General features: G+C 46.3%; 2 protein-coding genes across 3 annotated transcripts in view; one reads left to right on the forward strand and one right to left on the reverse strand.

Moving 5' to 3' along the window:
- The first annotated feature begins 4,272 nt into the window (after positions 1-4,272).
- On the forward strand, positions 4,273-11,505 carry PSMB3 (proteasome 20S subunit beta 3). Its single transcript, XM_083470494.1, has 6 exons — positions 4,273-4,430; positions 6,413-6,597; positions 8,661-8,768; positions 9,796-9,973; positions 10,783-10,877; positions 11,289-11,505. The coding sequence occupies exons 1-6, from the start codon at positions 4,428-4,430 to the stop codon at positions 11,335-11,337; spliced, it is 618 nt and encodes a 205-aa protein (XP_083326620.1). The 5' UTR covers positions 4,273-4,427; the 3' UTR covers positions 11,338-11,505.
- A 9,318-nt stretch (positions 11,506-20,823) lies between these two features.
- PIP4K2B (phosphatidylinositol-5-phosphate 4-kinase type 2 beta) overlaps positions 20,824-24,326 on the reverse strand; it is a 35,579-nt gene continuing 32,076 nt past the window's right edge. For both annotated transcript variants that reach the window (XM_083470463.1, XM_083470464.1), the window contains exon 10: positions 20,824-22,519. In XM_083470463.1, coding sequence (XP_083326589.1) covers positions 22,439-22,519 — 81 coding nt within the window. In that variant the 3' untranslated portion in view covers positions 20,824-22,438. The remainder of the gene's footprint in view (positions 22,520-24,326) is intronic.

Below are 24,326 nucleotides of genomic sequence, written 5' to 3' on the forward strand. Positions count from 1 at the left end.
GGTGTCTTTTGTTTCTTAACTGGTTCCCATCGGCTTGCAAAACGAGGGCCGCCCCCATAAACGCAGCTCCCCCCTTGATCCCAGGGCAAGTCCTGCCGCTCCTCTAGGATTCGTGCATTTTTAGTTATATCTGCTCAATTTGGCATAAAAGGTGGTAGAGGCCACAAAGAATAACCTGCAACTTTCCATTCTCCAGAGGCAGGTTTTCTTTTTCTTCCTTTTTTCCAATTTTTTAAAATTGGTTTTCACAACATTATAAACAAACAAACAAACAAACACATAAGACAAACATAAATCATAGCCTTATTGAAAATTACTCTTATTAACATTGTTAAGTGACTTCCTCGCTTCCCCTTGGTTGAATTTCACAGCATATCCTTTTAACGGTTTTCCAAATCGCAGTTCTTATAAAATTTAACTTAGACATTAACATCCTTAGATCTTCACCTTATGAAATTAAACATATTAATTCATCACTTAACATAAATAAAATCCTAAGGCAATTAAGCATCTGCAAGCTGTTTTCAGTTAATTTAACTTAACATATTTAACCAAGTATCATTAAATTTTATCCATTCTTCCTGATACTCCTCCTCCTTCTGGTCGCGGACGCTTCCGGTTAGGCTGGCTAGCTCCAAAAAATCCATCATCTTCATCTGTCATTCTTCCAAACCAGATGCAGGTTTTCAGACATTGTAGATGGGGGTCCTGCTGGGGGGTAATGAGTTTTCTCCCCCCCCCCAATTATTTGTATTAATTTTCCAGATTATTGCAAATCAAAGCAAATTCCTTTAACTGAACACAATTTCTTAAAATCAGGTTTCCCGCTCCTGTTGCAAACATATGTCGATCGTTTCCTCCCTTATTTAATGAAAATGAGTTTTCAGCCCTTTTATTCGGAGCCTTGCAAGGTTTCATCCTGCCCCAATTGGCCTTTTCTGGTATTCCTTTTAGCAATCCCTACTTTCCTGAATGCAGGAGGTATAATCTTCTTCCCTTTGATGCACAAGAGGGTGGAAGCCTGCAGAAATAATCTGAAAAGTATAATTCACCAGGGAGGTTTAAATGCTTCCTTTCGTTTAACCGATTTGCAATGATCAAATAACCTGCCAAAACACAACAAATAAACCCAATCCTAGACAAAGACGTTGTTGTTTCTTTCCTGATTGGGTCCCAGTGTTTTAAAATGCCTCATAGCATCAGAGATGCAATGATTAGAGGCTTTACTTGTTGAATTTCTACCCTTCGTTAGAGGGAATGGTGGGCAGACTTCAGGATTGCAGGAACTACCGTATTTTTCGCTCTATAAGACGCACCAGACCACAAGACGCACCTAGTTTTTGGAAGAGGAAAACAAGAAAAAAAATTCTGAATCTCAGAAGCCAGAACAACAAGAGGGATCGCTGCGCAGTGAAAGCAGCAATCCCTCTTGCTGTTCTGGCTTCTGGGATAGCTGTGCAGCCTGCATTCGCTCCATAAGATGCACACACATTTCCCCTTACTTTTTAGGAGGGAAAAAGTGAGTCTTATAGAGCAAAAAATACGGTACTTTGTGTATGCCTTTCATAGTTCTAGTTACAGCTGTGTTGGTCTGCCGTAGTCGAAACAAAATAAAATAATTCCTTCCAGTAGCACATTAGAGACCAACTACGGTAAGTTTGTTATTGGTATGAGCTTTCATGTGCTGATGTATCTGAAGAAGTGTGCATGCACACGAAAGCTCATACCAATAACAAACTTAGTTGGTCTCAACATCAAAAAAACTAAGATCATGGCCACTGGTTCCATCACCTCCTGGCAAATAGAAGGGGAAGAAATGGAGGCAGTGAGAATTTTTACTTTCTTGGGCTCCATTATCACTGCAGATGGTGACAGCAGCCACGAAATCTGCTTCTTGGGAGAAAAGCAATGACAAACCTAGACAGCATCTTAAAAAGCAGAGACATCACCTTGCCAACAAAGGTCCGTATAGTAAAAGCTATGATTTTCCCAGTAGTGATGTATGGAAGTGAGAGCTGGACCATAAAGAAGGCTGATCGCCGAAGAATGGATGCTTTTCAATTATGGTGCTGGAAGAGACTCTTGAGAGTCCCATGGACTGCAAGAAGATCAAACCTTTCCATTCTGAAGGAAATCAGCCCTGAGTTCTCACTGGAAGGACAGATCATGAAGCTGAGGCTCCAATACTTTGGCCACCTCATGAGAAGAGAAGACTCCCTGGAAAAGACCCTGATGTTGGGAAAGATGGAGGGCACAAGGAGAAGGGGACGACAGAGGACGAGATGGTTGGATAGTGCTCTCGAAGCTACCAACATGAATTTGACGAAACTGCGGGAGGCAGTTCTTCTGCGATCAGCCTTCTTTATGGTCCAGTTCTCACTTACATACATCACTACTGGGTTTACCTGGCTGTTAATGGGTTTACATGGAGAGCCGGGCCATCCTTTTGTGATGGTAAATACTTAATTCCTGAGTCCAGGTCACAAGCTCCCCCTGTTCAAATCTTTAAAGTGCCCTTAAGGCAGGATTTGTGAGCAAAGAGACAATGGGGAGGTTTTATTTCATATCCTCCCTCCTTGCAGAGAAACATTTGGTCAGTTTGGGAGTGTCAAAATGGTTTCGGGACTGTCTTCCTGTGTCTTCCTGTACTGTTTCAGAGATGTGGTTTATATATTTATGTATGTGTTTGCCTTGTAAATTTATAAACATTAAATTTATATGTTTGAGACCTCAAATTATTATAACACAGGGATGCCACTGATTTAGAGAAGCCATCAGTTTCTGATTTACTCCCAGAATGTCCCACTTTTCCTTAGGACGTCCCTATTTCCATTAGAGAAATATTGGAGGGTATGGAGTTATCCGACCCACAAGCCATCTGAAGGCAGCCCTGTATAGGGAAGGTTTTATAAAATATGTTTATTGTTTTATTATGTTTTTATATATGTTGGAAGCTGCCCAGAGTGGCTGGGGCAACCCAGTCAGATGGGTGAGGTGTAAATACATTAGTAAAATTATAATTATGAAATGGGGCATCCCTATTTTTATCGGAGAAATGTTAAGAGGGTATGTTTCTGTTTCCCCCCTCCGTGGTCTTTTTCAGTAACCTGGGTACCAAACCACAGAGAGAAAAGACAGAAAAGTCTTTAAAATATATTTAAAAAGCAATTGCGGTGCAGATGCAAATTGTTCTCGATTTACAAGCCTTGTAGAAGGAAGGCTTTCGGTAGGCCGTCAAAATACAAGACAGACAACATATTTGCAATTTTTAACCAGTCGAAAGTCAGAAACCCTTCCTAATTTGCTGTCATTTGGGCAACCAACCATGAGACATCTCTCTCATTTATTATCTCTGTGGATACTTGGTGGGGGGGGGGAGTATTCAGGCTTACAATTGGATCTCACGCCACTTCCGGTTGCTGTTCATAGAGATAGGAATCAAAGGCAATAGAAGAGTCGCGCATCATTTTCGAATCCCGATTCCTTATTTATGTGAAATATTAATAAGCCTCCTTTCTGCCACTTTTTTAAAAAGCGGTTTTTCTCTGTTAGGTGTTTGTTTGCAGAAATCCATAATTTTAGCGTGCGATTAGATGGCAACGCGTGTTTCTTTTCTTTCTTATCTCAGCCCTTAGTCCTTGCAGTCAGTTTATACCTGAGTTTTTTTAGATGTAAAAACACATTGTGGGTGTATGCCAGCGAATGGAACACAAGGCAACATGGGCAATAATGCAATACAGGCAATAATGGAAAAAATATGTCACGTGGAAATATATATATATTCTGACAAATTCCAGATATATATATTCCAAACGAAGCGCAGAATGTGATCCTGAATTTCCCCTGGGGCTGGGGACTAAAATTGTCACCCATTCCAGATAAAAACATTAGCAGGATTGCAATAACACTTGTTATGCAGAAGATATTATGGATAAAATGGAGAGAGAGACATAAAATTTGGACGAGGAAATAATATGCAGTTGAAAAGGTTGATAACAGGACCCATGGGAGGGGAAGGTGGGCAGTCTAGAGATTCGGAGAAATCTCTAAATATGGGTATGTATTTTGTATTGTTATAGCTCTGACTTGTGGAATATAAATAAATAAAAAATTTGAAAAAAATAATTCATTGCGAACCCGGAAGCTATCTCTCCACGAGAGAAGATGCGTCTCTCTCTATTTTTTTTATCTCTACGTGCGAGTGTGCTGCGAGGGAGGAGGAACCATGACTCTTCACATCCTTCTGCCGGCCGCCCCGAGGGTAGAGGCCGAGCCTTGACTGACGGCTCCCAGCTACCCAATGGGAAGCGGCGCGAGTGGCGACGCTAGCCAGTGGCAGGGAGGCGGAGGCGGGCCTTAGCGGCAGCGAGCGGCAGGAAGCGAGAGGAGCGCGGGGATAAGGGCTCGTTTTCTTACCAGCGTCCATCATGGTGGGTTCTAAAGGGGAGCTGCGGGGGGGGGGGGATGACCAGAGGAACGGGGTGCCACTGGACCAAGGTGGTCGAGGCGCTGATCGGCTGCTCCTGGCCGAATCCCGCCTCTGCCAAGATGGGAGCCCTCGGCCAGGCTCTGGGTGCGAATCGCCGGGGGACGGAGAGGCCGGGGAAAGGCGGCTCCCCTTCCCGCAGATCCCGTGGGAAAGAGGAGGGTGGGTGCGCTGGGCTCTGGCCTGATCCAGCCCGGGATCGTCCCCGGGCTCTGGTAGAAGCGATAGCGAAAGTGGTTCCAGGCGCCCCCCCCCCCGGGGGGTTGGGGAAATCGAGGTTTTCTTTATTGTCTGCATTGGGGCACATGGGGCTGGTCCATCTGGGAAGGTAGTGCATCTGGGACAGAGTTTCCCCAAACTTGGGCTTGCAGCTGGTGTGTGTTTTTTGGACTACAGTTCCCATCATGCTTGACCAGTGGTTCTACAGTGATGGCGCTGTAGAAGCGATGGTTCTGGTAGAAGCGATAGCGAAAGTTGGCGCCCCGTAAAGTGGCCCATGGTTGGGGGAATCGAGGCTTTCTTTATTGTGCACGTAGGTTCTCAACCTGTGGGTCCCCATATGTTGTTGGACTACAACTCCCATCACCCCTGAGCTCTGGCCTTGCTAGTTAGGGGTGATGGGAGTTGAGGTTCAACAACATTTGGGACCCGCAGGTTGAGAAAGGCTGACATAGGGGCACATGGGGCTCGTCCATCTGGGAAGGTAGTGCATCTGGGACAATGTTTTCCCCAAACGTGGGCTTGCAGCTGGTGTGTGTTTTCTGGACTACAGTTCCCATCACGCCTGACCACTGGTCCTGCTATAGCTAGGGATGCGGGTGGCGCTGTGGTCTAAACCACTGAGCCCCTTGGGCATGCCGATCAGAAGGTTGGAGGTTCGAATCCCTGTGACGGGGTGATCTCCCACTGCTCTGTCCCAGCTCCTGCCTACGTAGCAGTTCGAAAGCACACCAGTGTAAGTAGATGTGGCGGGAAGGTAAACAGTATTTCCATGCGCTCTGGTTTCCGTCACGGTGTCCCATTGCACCAGAAGCTGTTTAGTCATGTTGGCTACATGACCCAGAAAGCTGTCCGTGGAAAATCGCCGGCTCCCTCGGGCTGAAAGCAAGATGAGCGCTGCACCCCATAGTTGCCTTTGACTGGACGTAATCATCCAGGGGTCCTTTACCTTATAGCTAGGGATGATGGGAGTTGTAGTCCAAAAATAGCTGGAGGCCCACGTTTGAGAAAGAAGATTCTGCTCTTAAGCATCTGCTGCCTTGCGGGGATATCTTTGGGAGAAGAAAATGTTAAGGAGTGCACAAATCTGGAGTGGGGTCCCTAACACAGTTGGGCAGTGCCTTGTATGCTTTTTGTACGCCAGTGTGGTGTAGTGGTTAAGAGCGGTAGACTCGAAATCTGGTGAACTGGGTTCGCTTCCCCGCTCCTCCACATGCAGCTGCTGGGTGACCTTGGGCCAGTCACACTTCTCTGAAGTCTCTCAGCCCCACTCACCTCACAGAGTGTTTGTTGTGGGGGAGGGAGGGAAAGGAGAATGTTAGCTGCTTTGAGACTCCTTCGGGTAGTGATAAAGCGGGATATTAAATCCAGACTCTTCTTCTTCTTTCTAACAACAACTTCAGCCAAGCTGGTGCTTAACGTATTGCTCTGCTTTCCTCTGAACCGCATCAGCGAGGCAGAGAGTTGGTCTTGTCGTCCTGGGCTGCACGGACGACAAGACTCTATTCTAACATCATTTGGAGGAAAGTGGGAACCGAGTCAGATCTCTGACACACTTTCCTTACATGTGTGTAGTTGACCTTCCTACCGAAGAGGCTCACACATAGTGGTCTGATTTGGAGAATCTCCATCCCAGTGAAAAAGTGTTGCCGAATTGGTTCCTTAATAATGTTGACTAACCAGCCTGCCTTCTCCCTCCTTTCCCAGTCTATTATGTCCTATAATGGTGGGGCCGTAATGGCCATGAAAGGGAAAAACTGTGTTGCCATTGCCGCTGACCGGAGGTTTGGCATTCAAGCCCAGATGGTGACTACGGATTTCCAGAAAATTTTCCCAATGGGAGACAGATTATTCATCGGTTTGGCTGGACTTGCCACTGATGTTCAGACAGTGTAAGTATTTGTTCTTGCTCAAAGCAAGAAAATTGGTGTTGTCTAGTGCTAGGGGCCTTGGGAACTGTTTTTGGGAGGTTCGTGGCTAGATTTTTGTGAATTGCTGCTCTTTCGGTCTTGGTATCCCCAACTCTTCCCGAAGCGAAGAATGGCTCTCTTGGCAAGGTTGCTTGGAAGTTGCGAATATCAGAAAATAGAAAACAAATACAGTGGTACCTTGAGTTACAGACGCTTCAGGTTACAGACTCCGCTAACCCAGAAATAGTGCTTCAGGTTAAGAACTTTGCTTTAGGATGAGAACAGAAATTGTGCTCCTGTGGTGCGGCAGCAGCAGGAGGCCCCATTAGCTAAAGTGGTACTTCAGGTTAAGAACAGTTTCAGGTTAAGTACGGACCTCCTGAACGAATTAAGTACTTAACCCAAGGTACCACTGTACAGATAATGTTTTGTAGTTTTTCTCATCAATTGTGCTGTTGGACAGGGACAGTTTTTTCCAGAGGCAAAAATTCCCTGCAGCTGAGCATGTTATAGATCAGTGTTTCCCAAACTTTTTTGGGCAACGGCACACCTGTTTACTGAAAAAAATCTCGCGGCACACCACCATTAAAGCCCCGCCCCGTGACGTCAGCGCGCAGCGTCACGCCGGGAGGGACGCACGAAAGTGAAAGTTTTTTCCCTCCCCCTTGCCGGGGAACCTCCAAGCTTTGGGGGTGGGAGGAGGCAGCAGAGCGAGGGACTGAGGGACGGCGGCAACTGAGGCGGCGGCGGCTGTTGTGGTGGTGGCGGCGATAGCGGGCGGCGGCAGGGCTTGAGGAGCCGTCGCCGGGAGTTGCTGCTGCTGTTGTTGCTGCTGCTGCCCGGACATGCCGGCCTCCTCCTCCTCCGCTGTCTCGCGCTCCTCCCTTTTGCGCGCGCTGCCCCGCCGCTCGGCACCACCACCGCGGAGCCGCCCCCGGCTCGACGCGGATCCTCGCCGCCGCCGCCTCTCACCGCCCGACTCGCCCGCCTCCCTCCCACGGCACACCAGCCAATGTCTCACGGCACAGTAGTGTGCCGCGGAACACCGGTTGGGAAACACTTTTATAGATCATCAACACACATATATCCTGTGAACTGAAGGGTAAAATATTCAGTACCGTGAGGGTTTGTTTTTGTTTGCTTTTTTAGAAAACAGAAGCCAAGTTCCTGTTGTTGTTGTTGTTGTTAAATATTATTTTAATGTTTTAATGCTTCAGTATTTTAATGTTGTATTTTAATTTTGTTTTTAAGTTGTATTCATTCAACTTGTTTTTATTATTGCTTGTTAGCCACCCTGAGCTCAGCCTTGGCTGGGGAGGGCGGGGTATAAATAAAAATTATTATTATTATTATTATTATTATTATTATTATTATTTTTAAAATGAGCTAAATTTTCCCCTCTTAAAACAAACATGGTAAACCAGTGAACTCTAGATGTTTTTGGACTCTCAATTCTCATTATCCCCAGCGAGCATGGCCCATGGTCAAGGATAATGGGGTTTGTAGTCCAGCAATATCCTTGTCTTAGAACAATGCAATTTTGAATTGAAACTCAAATCAGATCAAATGCAAACATGTTTTAGGAATGGATTATTAAATGACATTGCCTAATTTTTTTCACAGGGTATGTGTTTAAGAGCAATAACATATTGGCATTAAATAATCTCCCCTACCCCAATTCGTAGAGACAGTAGGTTCAAAGTTCTAAATTTTAAGCTGAAGTTATCAAATTGTGAGTAGTAGAGAAGTCTGGGCTTCCAGCCAGTGCAGGTTTTGCAAAGTACTTGCATAGATCTGTGTTGTATCCTGCAACAACTAAGACTATGATCTTGGTCTTATAAAAAAAATAAAGCAAGCAAGCATAGACGAAACTGGAGATTACTCAAATTAGTCCAAAATTCTCCAATAAACAACTATCCGCCATGCCACGGGGAGCAGTTGCAGAATGTCCTGAGATATGTACATTGTGCTTCCTCAGCCACCAAGTGGAAAATGGATTTAGGGCCTTGAAATGGAATAAACACCAGTTTTTGTCTCTTTAACAGCGCTCAAAGGCTCAAGTTCCGGCTGAATCTTTACGAGCTGAAAGAAGGCCGGCAAATCAAACCGCAGACCCTGATGAGTATGGTGTCTAACCTGCTGTATGAGAGACGGTAAAGGATTTAAAAGAATTGCATTTCAGCTAAGAAGTTCAGTAACATTGCAGGGGGGGGGTGTGAATGCATGGGATTGAACAGATTGAAGCCCTAGCTGCAACTGAACTCCCGGAATATCTGCTGGCTGGCGGGTTCACTAGGCAGCATCTTAAAAAGCAGTGACATCCTCTTGCCAACAAAGGTCCGTATAGTTCAAGCTATGGTTTTCCCAGTAGTGATGTATGGAAGTGAGAGCTGGACCATAAAGAAGGCTGATCGCCAAAGAATGGATGCTTTTGAATTATGGTGCTGGAGGAGACTCTTGAGAGTCCCATGGACTGCAAGAAGATCAAACCTATCCATTCTGAAGGAAATCAGCCCTGAGTGCTCACTGGAAGGACAGATCCTGAAGTTGAGGCTCCAATACTTTGGCCACCTCATGAGAAGAGAAGACTCCCTGGAAAAGACCCTGATGTTGGGGAAGATGGACGGCACAAGGAGAAGGGGACGACAGAGGACAAGATGGTTGGACAGTGTTCTGGAAGCTACCAACATGAGTTTGACCAAACTGCGGGAGGCAGTGGAAGGCAGGAGTGCCTGGTGTGCTCGGGCTCATGGGGTCACAAAGAGTCGGACACGACTAAACGACAACATAAAATATAAACTTCCCGTTAATTCTTGTCTGTGAAGTTACCGAAGGGAGGGGAGGACTCTGCAAACATGACACAAATCAATACATATGTCAGGCCAAAACTGGTGTACCGCAAAAAGTGCTCTGGGTAGCTCTAGCAAACTACATCTGAACTGGAGGGGCTGGGGAGTTCTGCCCTTCTCTCCAGATATTTGAAGATCTCACCAGTTCTAAGCATAACCTAAACTTGTCTGCTTAGGCATCCCAACGGAAATGTGATTGGATGTATTTTCCCCTTTTCTCAAAGTTGGGTTTGTAATGGCTTTTTTTTAGCATAGCTTTGTCATGGTTAGATGGTGTTTGGGACGAGTTTACTGAATGGATAGCTAACACGCCTTTTCCTGCTGTTTTCAGGTTTGGACCTTACTACACGGAGCCCGTGATAGCCGGCTTGGACCCGGTCACGTACGAGCCCTTCATCTGCTCCTTAGACCTGATCGGCTGCCCAATGACAACGGAGGACTTTGTGGTCAGCGGGACTTGCGCAGAGCAGATGTACGGCATGTGCGAGTCCCTGTGGGAGCCAGACATGGTAAGAGGGATGCAGTCTTAGCCAGGAGCACACAAGAAGCATGGGCATGAGTGTTTCTGCTTTCATTACCTTGGCAAGGCCAAGATTTTGTGGGGTGCCTCTAAAAACGGCTGCTCTCGCTAATGCACAGTGCCTCTTAACGGTGCCGAGGGCCTTCTGGCGGTTCCCTCACTGCGAGAAGCCAAGCTACAGGGAACCAGGCAGAGGGCCTTCTCGGTAGTGGCACCCGCCCTGTGGAACGCCCTCCCTTCAGATGTCAAAGAGGTAAACAACTACCTGACATTTAGAAGACATCTGAAGGCTGTTCAGGGAAGTTTTTAATATGTGACATTTTGATGTATTTTTAATCCTTGTTGGAAGCCGCCCAGAGTGGCTGGGGAACAAATAATAAATTGTTGTTGTTATGTTACTGGCCCTTTGGCTGATTAAACATTTTATGGCCTTTGGGGTGTGCTTGTGGGGTGTGTGTGATTGGTTTGTTTTTGTTTCGTTGCGTATTTTGTGCTGTCATTTAGTATTTTTATGTTGTGAACCACCCTGTGATCCTTGGATGAAGGCCAGTATACAAATTTTAATAATAATAATAATAATAATAATAATAATAATAATAATATTGTAATCCACCCCACCTCACATGTTTTTAGATTACAAATTTAAGGGCCTTTAAAAGACTAAAGATTAAAATTGTCAGATTAAAACTTAAGGGCCACGTGATCGAATTCCTCGTGCAAAGCTCGTTCTAGATACAACACACCTAAAGGAATTCCAAGTACAAGACAAGGGTTTCTCTCTTCCTCTCTTGAATGCAGGAACCAGACGACCTCTTTGAAACCATAGGCCAAGCCATGCTCAATGCGGTGGACAGAGACGCCGTGTCAGGCATGGGCGTGATAGTTCATGTCATGTAAGTATGCTTTTGGTTTGTTGTAGTTGGGTCTCTTTTTTTTTTAGTATGTTTGCTGCAAAACATGTCCAAGAGGTTGATTGATCTTCATGGCTTAGCTGCAGGGAGAGTAGCTCTCCAGCAAGGCTGACCCAGAAAAATGAGTCCCATGGAAGTGATGAAGTTAATTTAGTTTCCCCTCCTAGTTGGCAGTAGGTGTAGAGAGCAGCAGGCATTCCTGCTTGCACCAGTGAGAAAATGATCGGCATCTGCGACAAGGGAGCTGGACTAACCTAGCTAAGCTCCTTGTTTTTCTAGTGAGTGGCCGATGCTTGATGGAAATTTCCCAAGAGGTAAAAATATGATTCACACTGCTGGGCATCAGTGTGAGATTTCACCTCCATTTCTCCTCCTCTTTTCTCTCTTCACCAGTGAAAAAGACAAGATAACTACCCGAACACTGAAAGCTCGCATGGATTAAGCAAAAAGCACAGTGGTTTTGGGATGCTCAATATTTTACTTGACATTATCTTAACGGCCGGAAAGCTCTTCTGTTAAGAAAACCATATATGATTTTGTTGTCGGAGCTCAAAATTAGATATGATGGAAATGAGATGTATCGTTGGCAGAATAAATGTTTTCACTAAGAGTTTTACTAGGTTTTTCATTTATAATACACAAACTTTATCACTTCTGAAAACAGTAAGCAATAGGGTAGATGGTCATTAAGAAAAATCCATTTGAAGATGATTACAGTAGATCCTTGGGTCTCAAACATTTCGGCTCCCAAATGCTGAAAACCCAGAATTGTGTGTTCCGGTTTTTGAAGGTTTTTCGGAAGCTGAACGTCCAGTGCGGCTGTCAGCTATTGTTTCCTGGGCACCTGCGCCAATCGGAAGCCATGCCTTGGTTTTAAAACGTTTCGTAAGTTGAACAGAATTCTGGAACAGATTACGTTCGAGAACCAAGGTTAAAGAAACTGGGACCTTCACTAGCCCAGCTGTCAACCTTTTCATAGGTTATATTTCATCATATTTCAAGACCACTGAAAGAGGTAATTTTGAAAATCCCCCCAAAGTCTCTTGTAAGATAGTCTTCATTTTTAAACGTAAGGGTAGTTTTTATTAAGGCTCTTTTTTGTCAAGTGGAAAGTCTCCCATACAGAATATTCCTTATTTATTATGTTGCAAGTCCCACCAGTACTACAGGACTAGAGTTAGACGATGACCTTACAGGGCTTGTGTTCATCACGCACGTAAGTGAAATTGCATAAATTTAGGAGTACACTCCAAAAAGCCTCTAAACACCCATTTCCCCCCTGCTGTCCTGCTCTCTTTCCCTCCACCCAAATCGCTCTTCAACTAGGGTTGAAGCTCTGGGGCCAGCTGGAGGACGTGGGGGAAATCTGGGACCGCTGCTGTTCTACCCCAGGCACCAGCTGTTAGGTGGGGAGGCTGAGCAGCCTAAACAAAGCCCTGCTGTGCCTGAGGTCTCTGGGGCTTCCTCTGCCTTGACTGACCTCTTCAGGCTCCCGGTAGGGTCTCCTCACAAGTCACAGGGACTCTCCGGCTCTCTCTCATGCCATAAGAATATGATTCTATTTATTTACATAACTACCATATTTTTTGCTCTATAAGACGCACCTAGTTTTTGGAGGAGGAAAACAAGAAAAAAATTATTCTGAATCTCAGAAGAGGGATCACTGCGCAATGAAAGCAGCAATCCTTCTTGCTGCTCTGGCTTCTGGGATAGCTGCGCAGCCTGCATTCGCTCCATAAGACGCGTGCACACGTCCCCTTTTTAGGAGGGAAAAAGTGAGTCTTATAGAGCAAAAAATACGGTATTTTTTCAGCACCTCACGTATTTGTGTTCACGCGTAAAGGGGGGGGGCACGGTGCCCGTCTAGAACTTCCTGCAATGTCAAGTTCATTTTTCTGTAGTTCAGATTGCCGGCAGGGAAGCCTAGAGTGAGTTTGCTCGGAAGTGCAAAACGCCTGCTAGCCTCTGATAAAAACAGATTCAAAAGCCGTTGTTAAGCGCTTCTTCAGTTTCCTTTGAGGCAGCATGGGGAACAAACAGGTGGATTTTAACGCGATCAGCAGATCAGATCCCCTGAAGCTTTAGTCATTTCAAGCTAGTTATCTGTTAACACACAGGTGGGCTTTGCTCGGAATTCCTCTAGAACCTAAAGCGTTGAAGTTAGTTCACTTTTGGAACTGGAAGAAAAGGAAAGCTCTACATTTCCGGCACGTTTTGAGCCTCGCAGAAAGGCCATATCCCTACATCAGGGCAAGCCATGGTTTACTGAGCACAAATGAATCACGGCCGTTTTGCTCCTACCTCCCGGCAGGCACTGAGAGAAACCAGAGGTGGCGATTTGTTGTGTTGTAAACAAGCCACAGTGCCTTGAGAACAAACCTTGCCAATGCAGCCACTGGGAGGAAGCAGAAGATGGGAGAAGGCAAAAGCCAGTCACTGGCACATTGGCTTACTGCAGACTGTTTTGCTGGGTGGGCCAAATAAATAACAATTATTATTATTATTATTTTATTCCCCAGCCACTCTGGGCGGCTCCCAACAGAACATTAAAAACACGATAAAACATTGAACATTAAAAACTTCCCTAAACAGGGCTGCCTTCAGATGTCTTCTAAAAGTCAGATAGTTGTTTATTTCCTTGACATATGATGAGAAGGCGTTCCACAGTGTGGGCGCCACTACCGAGAAGGCCCTCTGCCTGGTTCCCTGTACAGTGGTACCGCCGGTTACAAACTTAATTTGTTCCGGAGGTTCGTTCTTAAGCCGAAACCGTTCATAACCTGAGGCGTGCTTTCGCTAATGGCGCCTCCCGCTACTGCCACGCTACCAGCGTGACTTCCGCTCGCATCCCGGGTCAAAGTTTGCAACTGGGAGCATCTACTTCTGGGTTAGGTAAAGGGACCCCTGACAGTTAAGTCCAGTCGCAAATGACTCTGGGGTTGCAACACTCATCTCGCTTTACAGGCTGAGGGAGCTGGCGTTTGCTCTGCAGACAGTTTTTTGGGTCATGTGGCCAGCATGGTGCAAGGGAACACCAACATTGGCGAAGCAGAGCAGTGCACGGAAACGCCGTTTACCTTCCCGCCAGAGCGGTACCTATTTATCTACTTGCACTTTTTGGCCTGCTTTTAAACCGCTAGGTTGGCAGGAGCTGGGACAGAGCAACGGGAGCTCACCTTGTCACGCGGATTCGAACCGCCAACCTGATTGGCAAGCCCAAGGCTCAGTGGTTTTTAGACCACAGTGCCATCCGCGTCCCCACGTCCGGGTTAGCGGAGCTCTTAACCCACAGCGTTCACAAGGAGGATGGTATGTAACACAAGGTTCCACTATAAGTTCACTTCTCGCAGCGAGGGAACCGCCAGAAGGCCCTCAGAGCTGGATCTCAGTGTCCGGGCTGAGCGATGGGTGTGGAGATGCTCCTTCAGGTATACAGTGGTACCTCGGGTTAAGTACTTAATTCGTTCCGGAGGTACGTTCTTAACCTGACTGTTCTTAACCCGCAGCACCAATTTAGCTAATGGGGCCTCCTGCTGCCCCTGCGCTGCCGGAGCACGATTTCTGTTCTCATCCTGAAGCAAAGTTCTTAACCCAAGGTACTATTTCTGGGTTAGTGGAGTCCGTAACCTGAAGCGCATGTAACCTCAAGTGTATGTAACCCGAGGTACCACTGTACTGGGCTGAGACCCTTCCCAGCCCCTACTAACTATTTTGACAGCGAGTGTGACTGGGCACCTGTCAGTCACTGGGTGACATCAAATGAAACACTTCCTTTGCCTGCAGGGATTGAAATCACATCTGTGGGTAAAGGGCATTGGGCTTTTCAGGCACCAACTTTCACATCTTCAGCGGCACTTGCAAACCCTGCTTTGGTCAGGGCACCGTGGCTTTTCCTGGGTGCAGCTTGGGGAAAACAGGATAGAGGTTCTCCACTGCTGGCTGACGGCCAAATATTTGTCAGCCTGTGATGCTGAATGAATGTGAAAGTGAGTTTTTCCCACCGTGCCTCCCTTTTGAGACCCACCTCCCCAGTTTCCCCCCGCCTCAGAAATACATTTTAAAAAAAGAACTGTACACAAAGTTTTAATTTTATTTCGTTTGTCCCACCTGGGAGACTTCACCTTGTTAACATGCATGCATTTCAAAACACTAAGTGTCTCATACTTCTTCTAGCAAACAGATAAGCACATTGAACTTTTTAATCTCTATTTTTAAAAAAATGTTGTGAAAATTGAAACGGGTGCGTTTTTTCAGTTTTTTCTTTACTTTTTTTTTGTCACCAGCTACTTGAACCTTTTGTGATACATCTTTAAAAACACCTTTGAGTCCACTGCATATGCAGCACAAAAAACAGGCTTTTTAAAAAAATGTAGCTCAGCGGAACTGGCTCATGATTCCTTCACCCTGACTAGGAACACACGAGCTGCATTTACAATTCGTACAATTAAAAAAAAAACTACCTGTGGTGACACTGTGCAGACTTGCGCTACGATTTTCATTCTCGGGGCCAAGTGAGACTGCATAGCAGCTTGTTGGTTGTCTCGCTCGCATACAAAGTGTGTGTGTGTATGTGTGTATGTGCGTTTTTAACAACAGGAGCCTAAGAACAAGGGGTACGAACATAAACCGTTCCCAGGCTGGCTCAGACGTGCTGGAAACAACTGGCTGAAACAACTGAGCACAAAGTGGTACCCATGACCTTTGCAATAATCAATTAAGATCCGCCCCAACCCGTTTTACATTTGAAGGAGGCAGACATGATTAAACAAACTTGGTTGCCACCACCAGCCCTTAAAAATCCCACAACAGTATCTTTTTCAAGTGCTAAGTGCCTGAATATAACCCACCTCCCATCAAATCACTAAAAATTCACATGGGATGGATGTGTATAATGGCTGTCAAACACCAGGCGTATCCAATTTACCTTTTGTCCCCGCTCTTTCCAGGTGGTTTAAAGTTCCTTGTCCAAGCGTTTTCCTTTTTTTAATTTTGCCCTGGAGTTTTCACTGCAAAAACTCGCTCTTTAGTGCTCAATCAGAGCAAATGTTCATTCTGGTTTTCTGTGGATGGCTGTTTGTTCCGATTGAACTTTAAAGAGCAGGTTTTCATGGAGAAAGCTCTGGAAGAAAAACGAGCGCTTGGACACAAAGCTTTAAGGTGCGGACTGTGCCTGGAAAGAGAGGAAGGAAGTTAAGCGTGGATAAGCCCTCACTCTGCACAGAAACCAACTCTCATCAAGATTTTCTTCTCCTGAGTAGATGACCTCATCTTCTCCTTTGTGATGACCAAAGCATGCAGGTTTAAACTATGAGGACCATGTAGGTAGTAGCCACCGATAGATTCCTTAACAAATATGTCTAACCGCTTAGGGTTCAGGCTTTGGCATCACCAGAGAGCATATACCCAAGGCAAGAGAGCAGATAGAAACAGCATGTAGAAGAAGAAGAAGAAGAAGAGTTTGGATTTGATATCCCGCCTTTCACTCCCCTTCAGGAGTCTCAAAGCGGCTAACATTCTCCTTTCCCTTCCTCCCCCACAACAAACACTCTGTGAGGTGAGTGGGGCTGAGAGACTTCCCAGAAGTGTGACTGGCCCAAGGTCACCCAGCAGCTGCATGTGGAGGAGCGGAGACACGAACCCGGTTTCCCAGATTACGTGACTACCGCTCTTAACCACTACACCACACTGGCTCTCGGGTACTCTGGCTGGGCACAATCCAGCTGAGAATGCACCTTGAGACTGTTCACAGAAGCAGAACTAACACACACAGAGAGAGATCCTTCCAACTGAAATTGCAATTAGGCTGCCTTTTGCTCTCTTTTTTGAGGAAGCACCACCAAGGTGTTCTCCAAGAGCCAGAAACTACTTTGCTTCTGTGGTGCATGTGTGTGTGAGATGAAAAAGATGGCTCTCAGCTGACCTCTCTTGCTCAGGGGGAAAGTGCTGGCTGTTTACAATTCCTTGCCTGGACCGATTACGGCCGATGCTGGCTTTTGAAAAGGGCGTTCTGTCCAGGCAAGCAGATGTTGTTTTGCTCCACCTTGCACTTATCCGCCCTTCTCTCTGCCTTAAGGATCTTGGGGGGAAATGACCATATAAATCACTACTACTAAATCCACAGAGGGTCTTCAAATGCTCAGTGACAACAGAAGTGTCCGGTGGCTGTTAGGTTCAAGAGTAAGCCAGCAGCCCACTGGCTGTGGAGGCAAGCTGCGCCCTGCGTGGAAACAGCTCACACTTAGAAAAGGACATCAGGGCAAGTGCAAAAGTTTCAGAATAGACTCCAGAGAAAATGTTAAGCGCCCTTGATGCGGATGCAAAGTTGCATCGTCAGTGCCGTCACCTTGGCCCACACAACAAAACTTAAATACACCACGACACTGGCCTCCTTATGGTTATGGATGCAGACAGTTTTAATGTCGGTGCTCGGGGGGAAAGGAAACCCAGAGGTCGCCAAAATCCGAGGGAAAGCAAAAGGTTCTTGATGGAGTGGGGGAGAAGCTGGGGGGGGGGGGAATTAAGACTGTTCAGCAGCTGCAATTTCAGGAGCATATCATAGTCATGATGGCAGGGGGCACTTCCACAGCACCAAAAAAAGCCAACGGCCTTGATTAGAATATCCTTTACACATAATTCATGTTTACTGGATTGCCAGGTTCGTCTGACATGCCATAGGAGGAAAAAAATAATCTAGCTGTGTGCTATGGTGACTCAAATTCTGCCATGAACAATAAATATCCTGCCATTCTAGAACTAACTGTGCACTTTTCTGCTTATTTCACAAAATATACTTCCAAAATTCATCAGAAGAATAATTTGGAAATGACTGATACTAATCCGGCATGGAAGAAGATGAAAATTGGCAATGGGCAGTGGGCCAGAATCAGACCAGCATGATGGAGCTCTCAAGTCTCCTGCCCTGGATTCACCTGTTTGCAAGATTTCTATCTCTTAGATTGGAGGGGAGGTCTGTGGGGAGGCAAATCTAAGGGGAAAGCTTTGTGAGGAAGGGGAAACCCAACTGCCCTTGACCTGTCAATCAAACCCAACATTAGCAGAAGAGGAGACAAGGCCAGCCACACAACCGTCCTGTTGAGCCCAGGAATTATCTCCAAAGGCTCCACAATAACAGCCAACAGTTAATCTGGAGGAGGGAGAAAGGTTGTTTTCTGCTGCTCCAGAGAAGCGGACACGGAGCAATGGATCCAAACTACAAGAAAGAAGATTCCACCTAAACATTAGGAAGAACTTCCTGACAGTAAGAGCTGTTCGACAGTGGAATTTGCTGCCAAGGAGTGTGGTGGAGTCTCCTTCTTTGGAGGTCTTTAAGCAGAGGCTTGACAACCATATGTCAGGAGTGCTCTGATGGTGTTTCCTGCTTGGCAGGGGGTTGGACTCAATGGCCCTTGTGGTCTCTTCCAACTCTATGATTCTATGATTCTATGGTACAATACGCAGAAGTGTTGCAGACCTGACCGCGTCCTCATCTACATGCAGTGGTTGGGAGCAGAGTGGTTGGGAGCAGAGCTGAGAGGCTCCATACTTAGAGTAGGGTTTGGTAGTTGGGGGCGAGAATGAATGGGGAGAAGCTTTGCTGAAGCGGGACTTGCAGAAGAGACAAAAAGGGGAGGTTAAAGTGGACCGGGTGAGGGACACAGCAGAAGGCTACAGCTACGAGAGCGGGAGGAAAAGTTTGCTGGTGGGGTGCGATTAGGGAGAAGAGGCAGAGTGTTGGGGGTTGGCAGGAAGCCAAAAACAGACAGGGGCTTCATAGCCACGGAGCAGAAAATAAATTTAGGAGAAGCGAAGGTAAACGGTCTCAACAAAGAGGTTGGCGCAGGAAAGGGCGTTAGTGAGAGGTTCAGAGTGGAGAAACTTGGATAAGTCACCTAGCACCTGCTCATAACTCCCCCTGGAAAGCTCTTTGGGCTTAAGACTTCTCATATTTAGGTCTCCAAACTGCATCCAATAAACGGCTTGCAGTTTTGCCTACAGGTGAGTAACACTTAGGAGACCCCAGATACCAGTGGGGTGGCTTGAATGGTTAGAGGAGTAACTGGCTGCCTGCACTCACTCCAAATGGGAGATGCATGCTTATTTTAAAGAGCAATGTAAATGATCATGGGCTTTGACAGGAAAAAGAAATGTCAGTGCTTGCCCCCCTCCCAGGGTATACGATCAAAAGGAAAGTAAGGCTAGCAAGATATGGAAATGACTATGTTACTCAGGCTTTAGCTGGGCTAAGGATGAACTGGAGGGGATTGTCTCAGCCCCCGAGGGTGTATTCTCTGAAAGATTTTTGCTTTCTGCCAGTGGAAAGATGGGCAGAAACAGCCCATATCCATGGATCGCATTCCGCCCCTTACAAGAGAACGAAGGGGTTTATCAAGCCAAAAGCATCAGGGAAGAATTGGCTTCTGAAGGGAGACTGGGAGAGAGACACACACACACACACACACACAGAGAGAGAGAGAGAGAGAGAGAGAGAGAGAGAGAGAGGGAGGGAGGGAGAGAGAGAGAGGTGGTACTGTTACAGGGAACCAGGCAGAGGGCCTTCTTGGTAGTGGCACCTGCCTTGTGAAACAGCGTCCCAGCAGATGTCAAAGAGAAAAACAACTACCAGACTTTTAGAAGACATCTGAAGGCAGCCTTGTTTAGGGAAGCTTTTAATGTTTAATAGGTTATTGTATTTTAATGTTCTGTTGGAAGCCGCCCAGAGCGGCTGGGGAAACCCAGCCAGATGAGTGGGGTATAAATAATAAATTATTATTATTATTATTATTAGCCAGGTTGTGTTGAAGGAGGGAGCTTCAAGCAAATTAGATGAGAACAGAACTGACAAAGATGTTTGAGAGCAAGGGATTTTCAGGGGAGGCAGAAGAGAGAAGGTCAATGGGAATGCAATGGGAAGAGACAAAGGCAGAAAGACAGGCTGGGCCACAGATACTTTAAAAAAAAGAAGTGTGCCTTGAGCGACCAGGACGGTCATTCCATGCGTGTGGGAGCCTGCTTCTGTACACCGATTGAGTTTGATAGACTGAATATTTAGGCCATGATGGGCTAGATATGGCCTCTGGTTATCAGAGGCAGGAAGCCGCCAGGTGCCTGTTGCTGGGGCATACAAGCAAGAGAGGGCTCGTGTCCTCCTGCCAGGCTTCCCAGGAGCATTTGGTTGGTTGGCAACTGTGAGAAACAGGGAGCTGGGCTAGATCGGGTCCCAGCATGACCAGGAAATGTATCCAATCTGCCCCCACCCCAGGGCCAACTGGACTGCCAAGCTTCGAAAAGGACAGACGTTGGTAGGAATATCGTCACCAGTGTTTGGTGTGGATGCTTGCGTATTTCTAATGGCAACCTAGCGGAAAGTAGGGTGAAATGGCTTTTAAGAGTCGAGAAAGCAAGCACCCAAGAAATGGATCCAAGAGGGGAGAATCTTCCCAGGCTGTGTGCTCTTATTTCACAATGGATTTCGAGAGCATGCTTCTAGAGAAGAAAGGAGCCCTTTCAAAGCTTTCAAAGCATTTACAACCTGTCAACATCCCCATTCCCACATGCTCCCATATTCACAACCAGTTGTAGTCAGCTGGGCTGGATCTACACTGATCTTCTATAAATAAAACAATCTATAATTCTTAATGGCAGTTTCCCATTGCCGGTGGAGTTCTGCTCTGCAGTGCCCTCTGGTGTCACATTTCAATAACACATTTTTAACATTATAAATGACAAGTGTAGATCTGCCCCACGATGCTTAAAACATAGCAGACGGTTGCAGCTGATCTGATAAATTAAAGTCACAAGTGAGAAGAGGAGGGACTTTCTTATCCTATTCCTAATGCAAGGTTTCATTTAGGCTTTTAAGAAACCTCAATCTATTTACAGCATACTCCACGATTTTCAAGTTTGGCAAAACTTTCTAGGTCTTTACAAGTGTGGAATCAATTTTCTTTTTAATCAGGCGAGGGTGGGGGATCCCATCAGAGAAGAAGGGGCATATACTACAAGGGAACGGGGAAAGAAGGAAAGAAAACATTCACCACATTCTCAACAAGACAGAATCCACAAATCAAGAACTATACTACACAGCACAAGACACAAACTCCCCAACAACCACATTCAGGGTAAGAAAGGCCTATGTGAGAAACAGTTTCAAGGCAGAGTAAGCAAAGTGTCTTGATTGCAAGGTGACGGCTCAAAAACTGTTATATCCATCTTAAAAAAGAAAACAACCCACAAACAACCCCACCCCCGACCCCACATAAGATTTAAAACATGGAATCAATGCGTTGCATTCCAAATCTTCGGCAGTTTCAACAAGCGTGGCTGTTCAATCCAACGTTACTGTCTGCAGACATAAGAGAAAAGAAGTTGCAATTCAAATGGGGCAAGAACAGTTTGCTTTCTTGAAGAAAAGCAACCTAGCACAAATTATTCCAACGTTCTGTCCTAGCTCACAGACAGTCTATCTTAGTGGTTACGGAACAGTCAGCTGCATCGATTTATAATGTTTCTTCCCACTACGTTCTAGGATCACGTTCTTCCCAAAACTCCAGGGAGACAGATTTCCAACACACTGATTCACAACACAATACGCTGCTTTAAAAAGTGGTGGCCTTCTCGTGGCAAGCACCGTCTTATGGGATTCGCAACCGGATCCAGGGTTAAAAAGTTGGCTGAACCATGATTAGCTTAACACTGGCAGAACATCAGTTATGTTACAGAGGCAACTGAGTCCAAGCGCTCCAAAAGAAATGTCTTTGCAACTCGTCCAGAGAATGATTTAATGTTGCCACACCCCCTTCGGAGTCAGTCTCTTCGCCAAGGGCCTTCGTCGTGGTCCAGAATGACAGGTGTAAGAATTCTCCTGTAACTCCTTTCCTCCCATTGACTTGCGTGGTTTTTTAAGCAGCCAACTTGCCATCGTATTCCACCCAATCTCTTTTGAAATGAACATTGGTGCAAAATAATAATAATAATAATGGGGAAATGTAACCCAAAGGGGAAAGTTCTCTGTTTCAATTCACTTAAAATGGCTTTTGCACATCGCTGTAACAGTTTCCCCTCCAAACGGCAAACGGTTATTCCCGTCCAGTTCTTAGAGAAAGAAGCAACAAGCGGTTTGTTTGTTTTTTCTCGCTCGGAGTGAAGAAAAGCAGTTCCAATCGAAGGGACAAATGTCTGTGGAAGTTTCTGCTATTTATTCACATTTGCGCCTGACCTTCGGGAGACGGTGATACTCTTCAAAGATAATTTCTCAGGTTTATGTTTGGATTTTTTTCGCAACCAAAGAAAGAGAGAGAGAAAAAGAGAGAGAGGGAGAAAGAGAGAGAGAAACCTCCACTTTTCCACCAGGTCAAGCAGAGTATTTGGAGGCCTACAGCTATGAGTTAGTTTTCTGCTAGGTCACACGGTTATCGCACATTCACTGAACATCACACCCCAGCACAGTGAGGTGCGTTCCTGTTGCTCTGGAAGTCACATCCTGCACCCACCCCCACTTTGTCTTCTCCCTCTGCTTTTTTTTTTTGCCAAGGATGGGAAGGCAACTATGTCAGGATATTGGACATAAATTCGTTGAAGCGTTTTGAATACTGCTCTGGATTGACTGTGGAAATCTCTGCTCCGGCCTGGAAAACAAAACAGATTAAAGCAATGAAACCCCCTTCACGGGCAAGGGTTGGCGCTAAAGCAAATTCTACGTTGCCACCAAACGTGCATTGCTTTGAGAGTTTGGAAGCTGGAAGTCACCAGTTTTGTGGAACTGGAATATACCGCATTTTTCGCTCTATAAGACGCACCAGATCATAAGACACACCTAGTTTTTGGAGAAGGAAAACAAGGGAAAAATATATTCTGAATCCCAGAAGCCAGAACAGCAAGAGGGATCGCTGCACAGCAAAAGCAGCAATCCCTCTTCCTGTTCTGGCTTCTGGGATAGCTGCGCAGCCTGCATTCGCTCCATAAGAAAAAGTGAGTCTTATAGAGCAAAAAATACGGTAACTGTTACTACAAATGTAACTTTCTATATGGAAAAAAGGGATAAAATATTATTATTATTTTTAAAAGAGTCTGGAAGACTAGCAATTTATTTGCTTGCTTGCTTGTCTAATTTCTATACTGCCCTTTATCAGAGGATCGCAGGGCGACTTGTAACACAAAAAAACAAAAATATACAACATAGTAACGAATGAAAACAGTAACTCCTGCCACACATACACAATTTAAAGGCCGTAAATTGTATAATTAGCAATATAAGAGGAATGTTTTCGCCTGACCCCTAATATCCCCCCCAATGACCCACATCAATCACCCACTGAAAGAAACTGGAGTTTTGCTTCCTCAAACATGTTCGCTTACAGACAAGCTATCTAATCACCTCCTCTGTGAGCTCGGGGCAGGAATACCCATGGGAGACTAGCAAGAATGAATGCTCAGCTGGAAGATGGGGCCCAGGCCGTGGGTCACCAAGATGGCGCTCACAGGCACACCTACAAAGGCCCACAAGCAGGGGCGGAGGAAGAGGGCGGCGGTGGGGGCTGGTCGCCCCGGGTGTCACCACTGAGAGGGGGGTGACAAACTGCTGGGCGGCACCCACCGCAGTGCCTGCAGTGCGCCTGAGCAACGCGTCTCTCTTGGGTGGTGGCTCGGGTGCCCGCAGGCACTGCTCTGCCCTAAACGGTCCGCCCGCCAATTCCCCCTCAGCTGTAGGGTGGCTGAATGGGAGGAGGCAGGCAGACTCCTTGGAGGCCTTGCGGAATGTCCTGCCCCAGCTTGGCCCGCCCCCAGAGGCGGCTGGCCCCGCCCCTGAGCACAGGGCATGCGCACCGCCCCAGGCACCCGATTGGCTTACTCCGCCGCCGCCCACAAGGTCCTGGTATGCCAACCCCTTCCTCTACGGCAGCCTTTCTCAACCTGTGGGTCCCCAGATGTTGTTGGACTACAACTCCCATCATCCCTGAGCTCTGGCTTTGCTAGCTAGGGGTGATGGGAGTTGTAGTTCAACAACATGTAGGAACCCATAGGTTGAGAACCGCTGCTCTACAGAGATTAGCCTTGACCTATGGGTGGGGCTCAGAAGACAGCACAACAGCTCCCACAGTATGAGGAAGGTTAGTGGTAGAACTAGCAAACATTTATTGAACACGTCACTCATTTAGTCTTGATGTTTCTGCAACCCCTGTGGTTTGAAAAATCCAAATGCCACACATACCCTGATTAAAAGGGCCAATTCCAGGCAAGGAAGGAAGCACTCTTGGGATTTCTTCACTGAACATGAAAAGGGCAAACTCTAGTAGTAGCAATGACTAGGCAAGCAAGTCGCAATTAGGTACAGTGGTACCTTGGTTTTCAAACGCCTTGGTTCCCAAACACTGAAAACCTGGAAGTAAGTGTTCCAGTTTTCAAACGTTTTTCGGAAGCCGAACATCCGATGTG

The sequence above is a fragment of the Podarcis liolepis genome (genome assembly GCF_965112155.1).
Source record: "Podarcis liolepis genome assembly, chromosome: 13".
In the NCBI taxonomy this organism is placed as follows: Eukaryota; Metazoa; Chordata; class Lepidosauria; order Squamata; family Lacertidae; genus Podarcis; species Podarcis liolepis.

Excerpts from the sequence above, each read along its gene's own strand:
- PSMB3 (XM_083470494.1), top strand. Across the intron at positions 9,974-10,782 it reads CCCTGTGGGAGCCAGACATG|GAACCAGACGACCTCTTTGA; the intron begins GTAAGAGGGATG and ends TCTTGAATGCAG. Across the intron at positions 10,878-11,288 it reads GGCGTGATAGTTCATGTCAT|TGAAAAAGACAAGATAACTA; the intron begins GTAAGTATGCTT and ends TCTCTTCACCAG.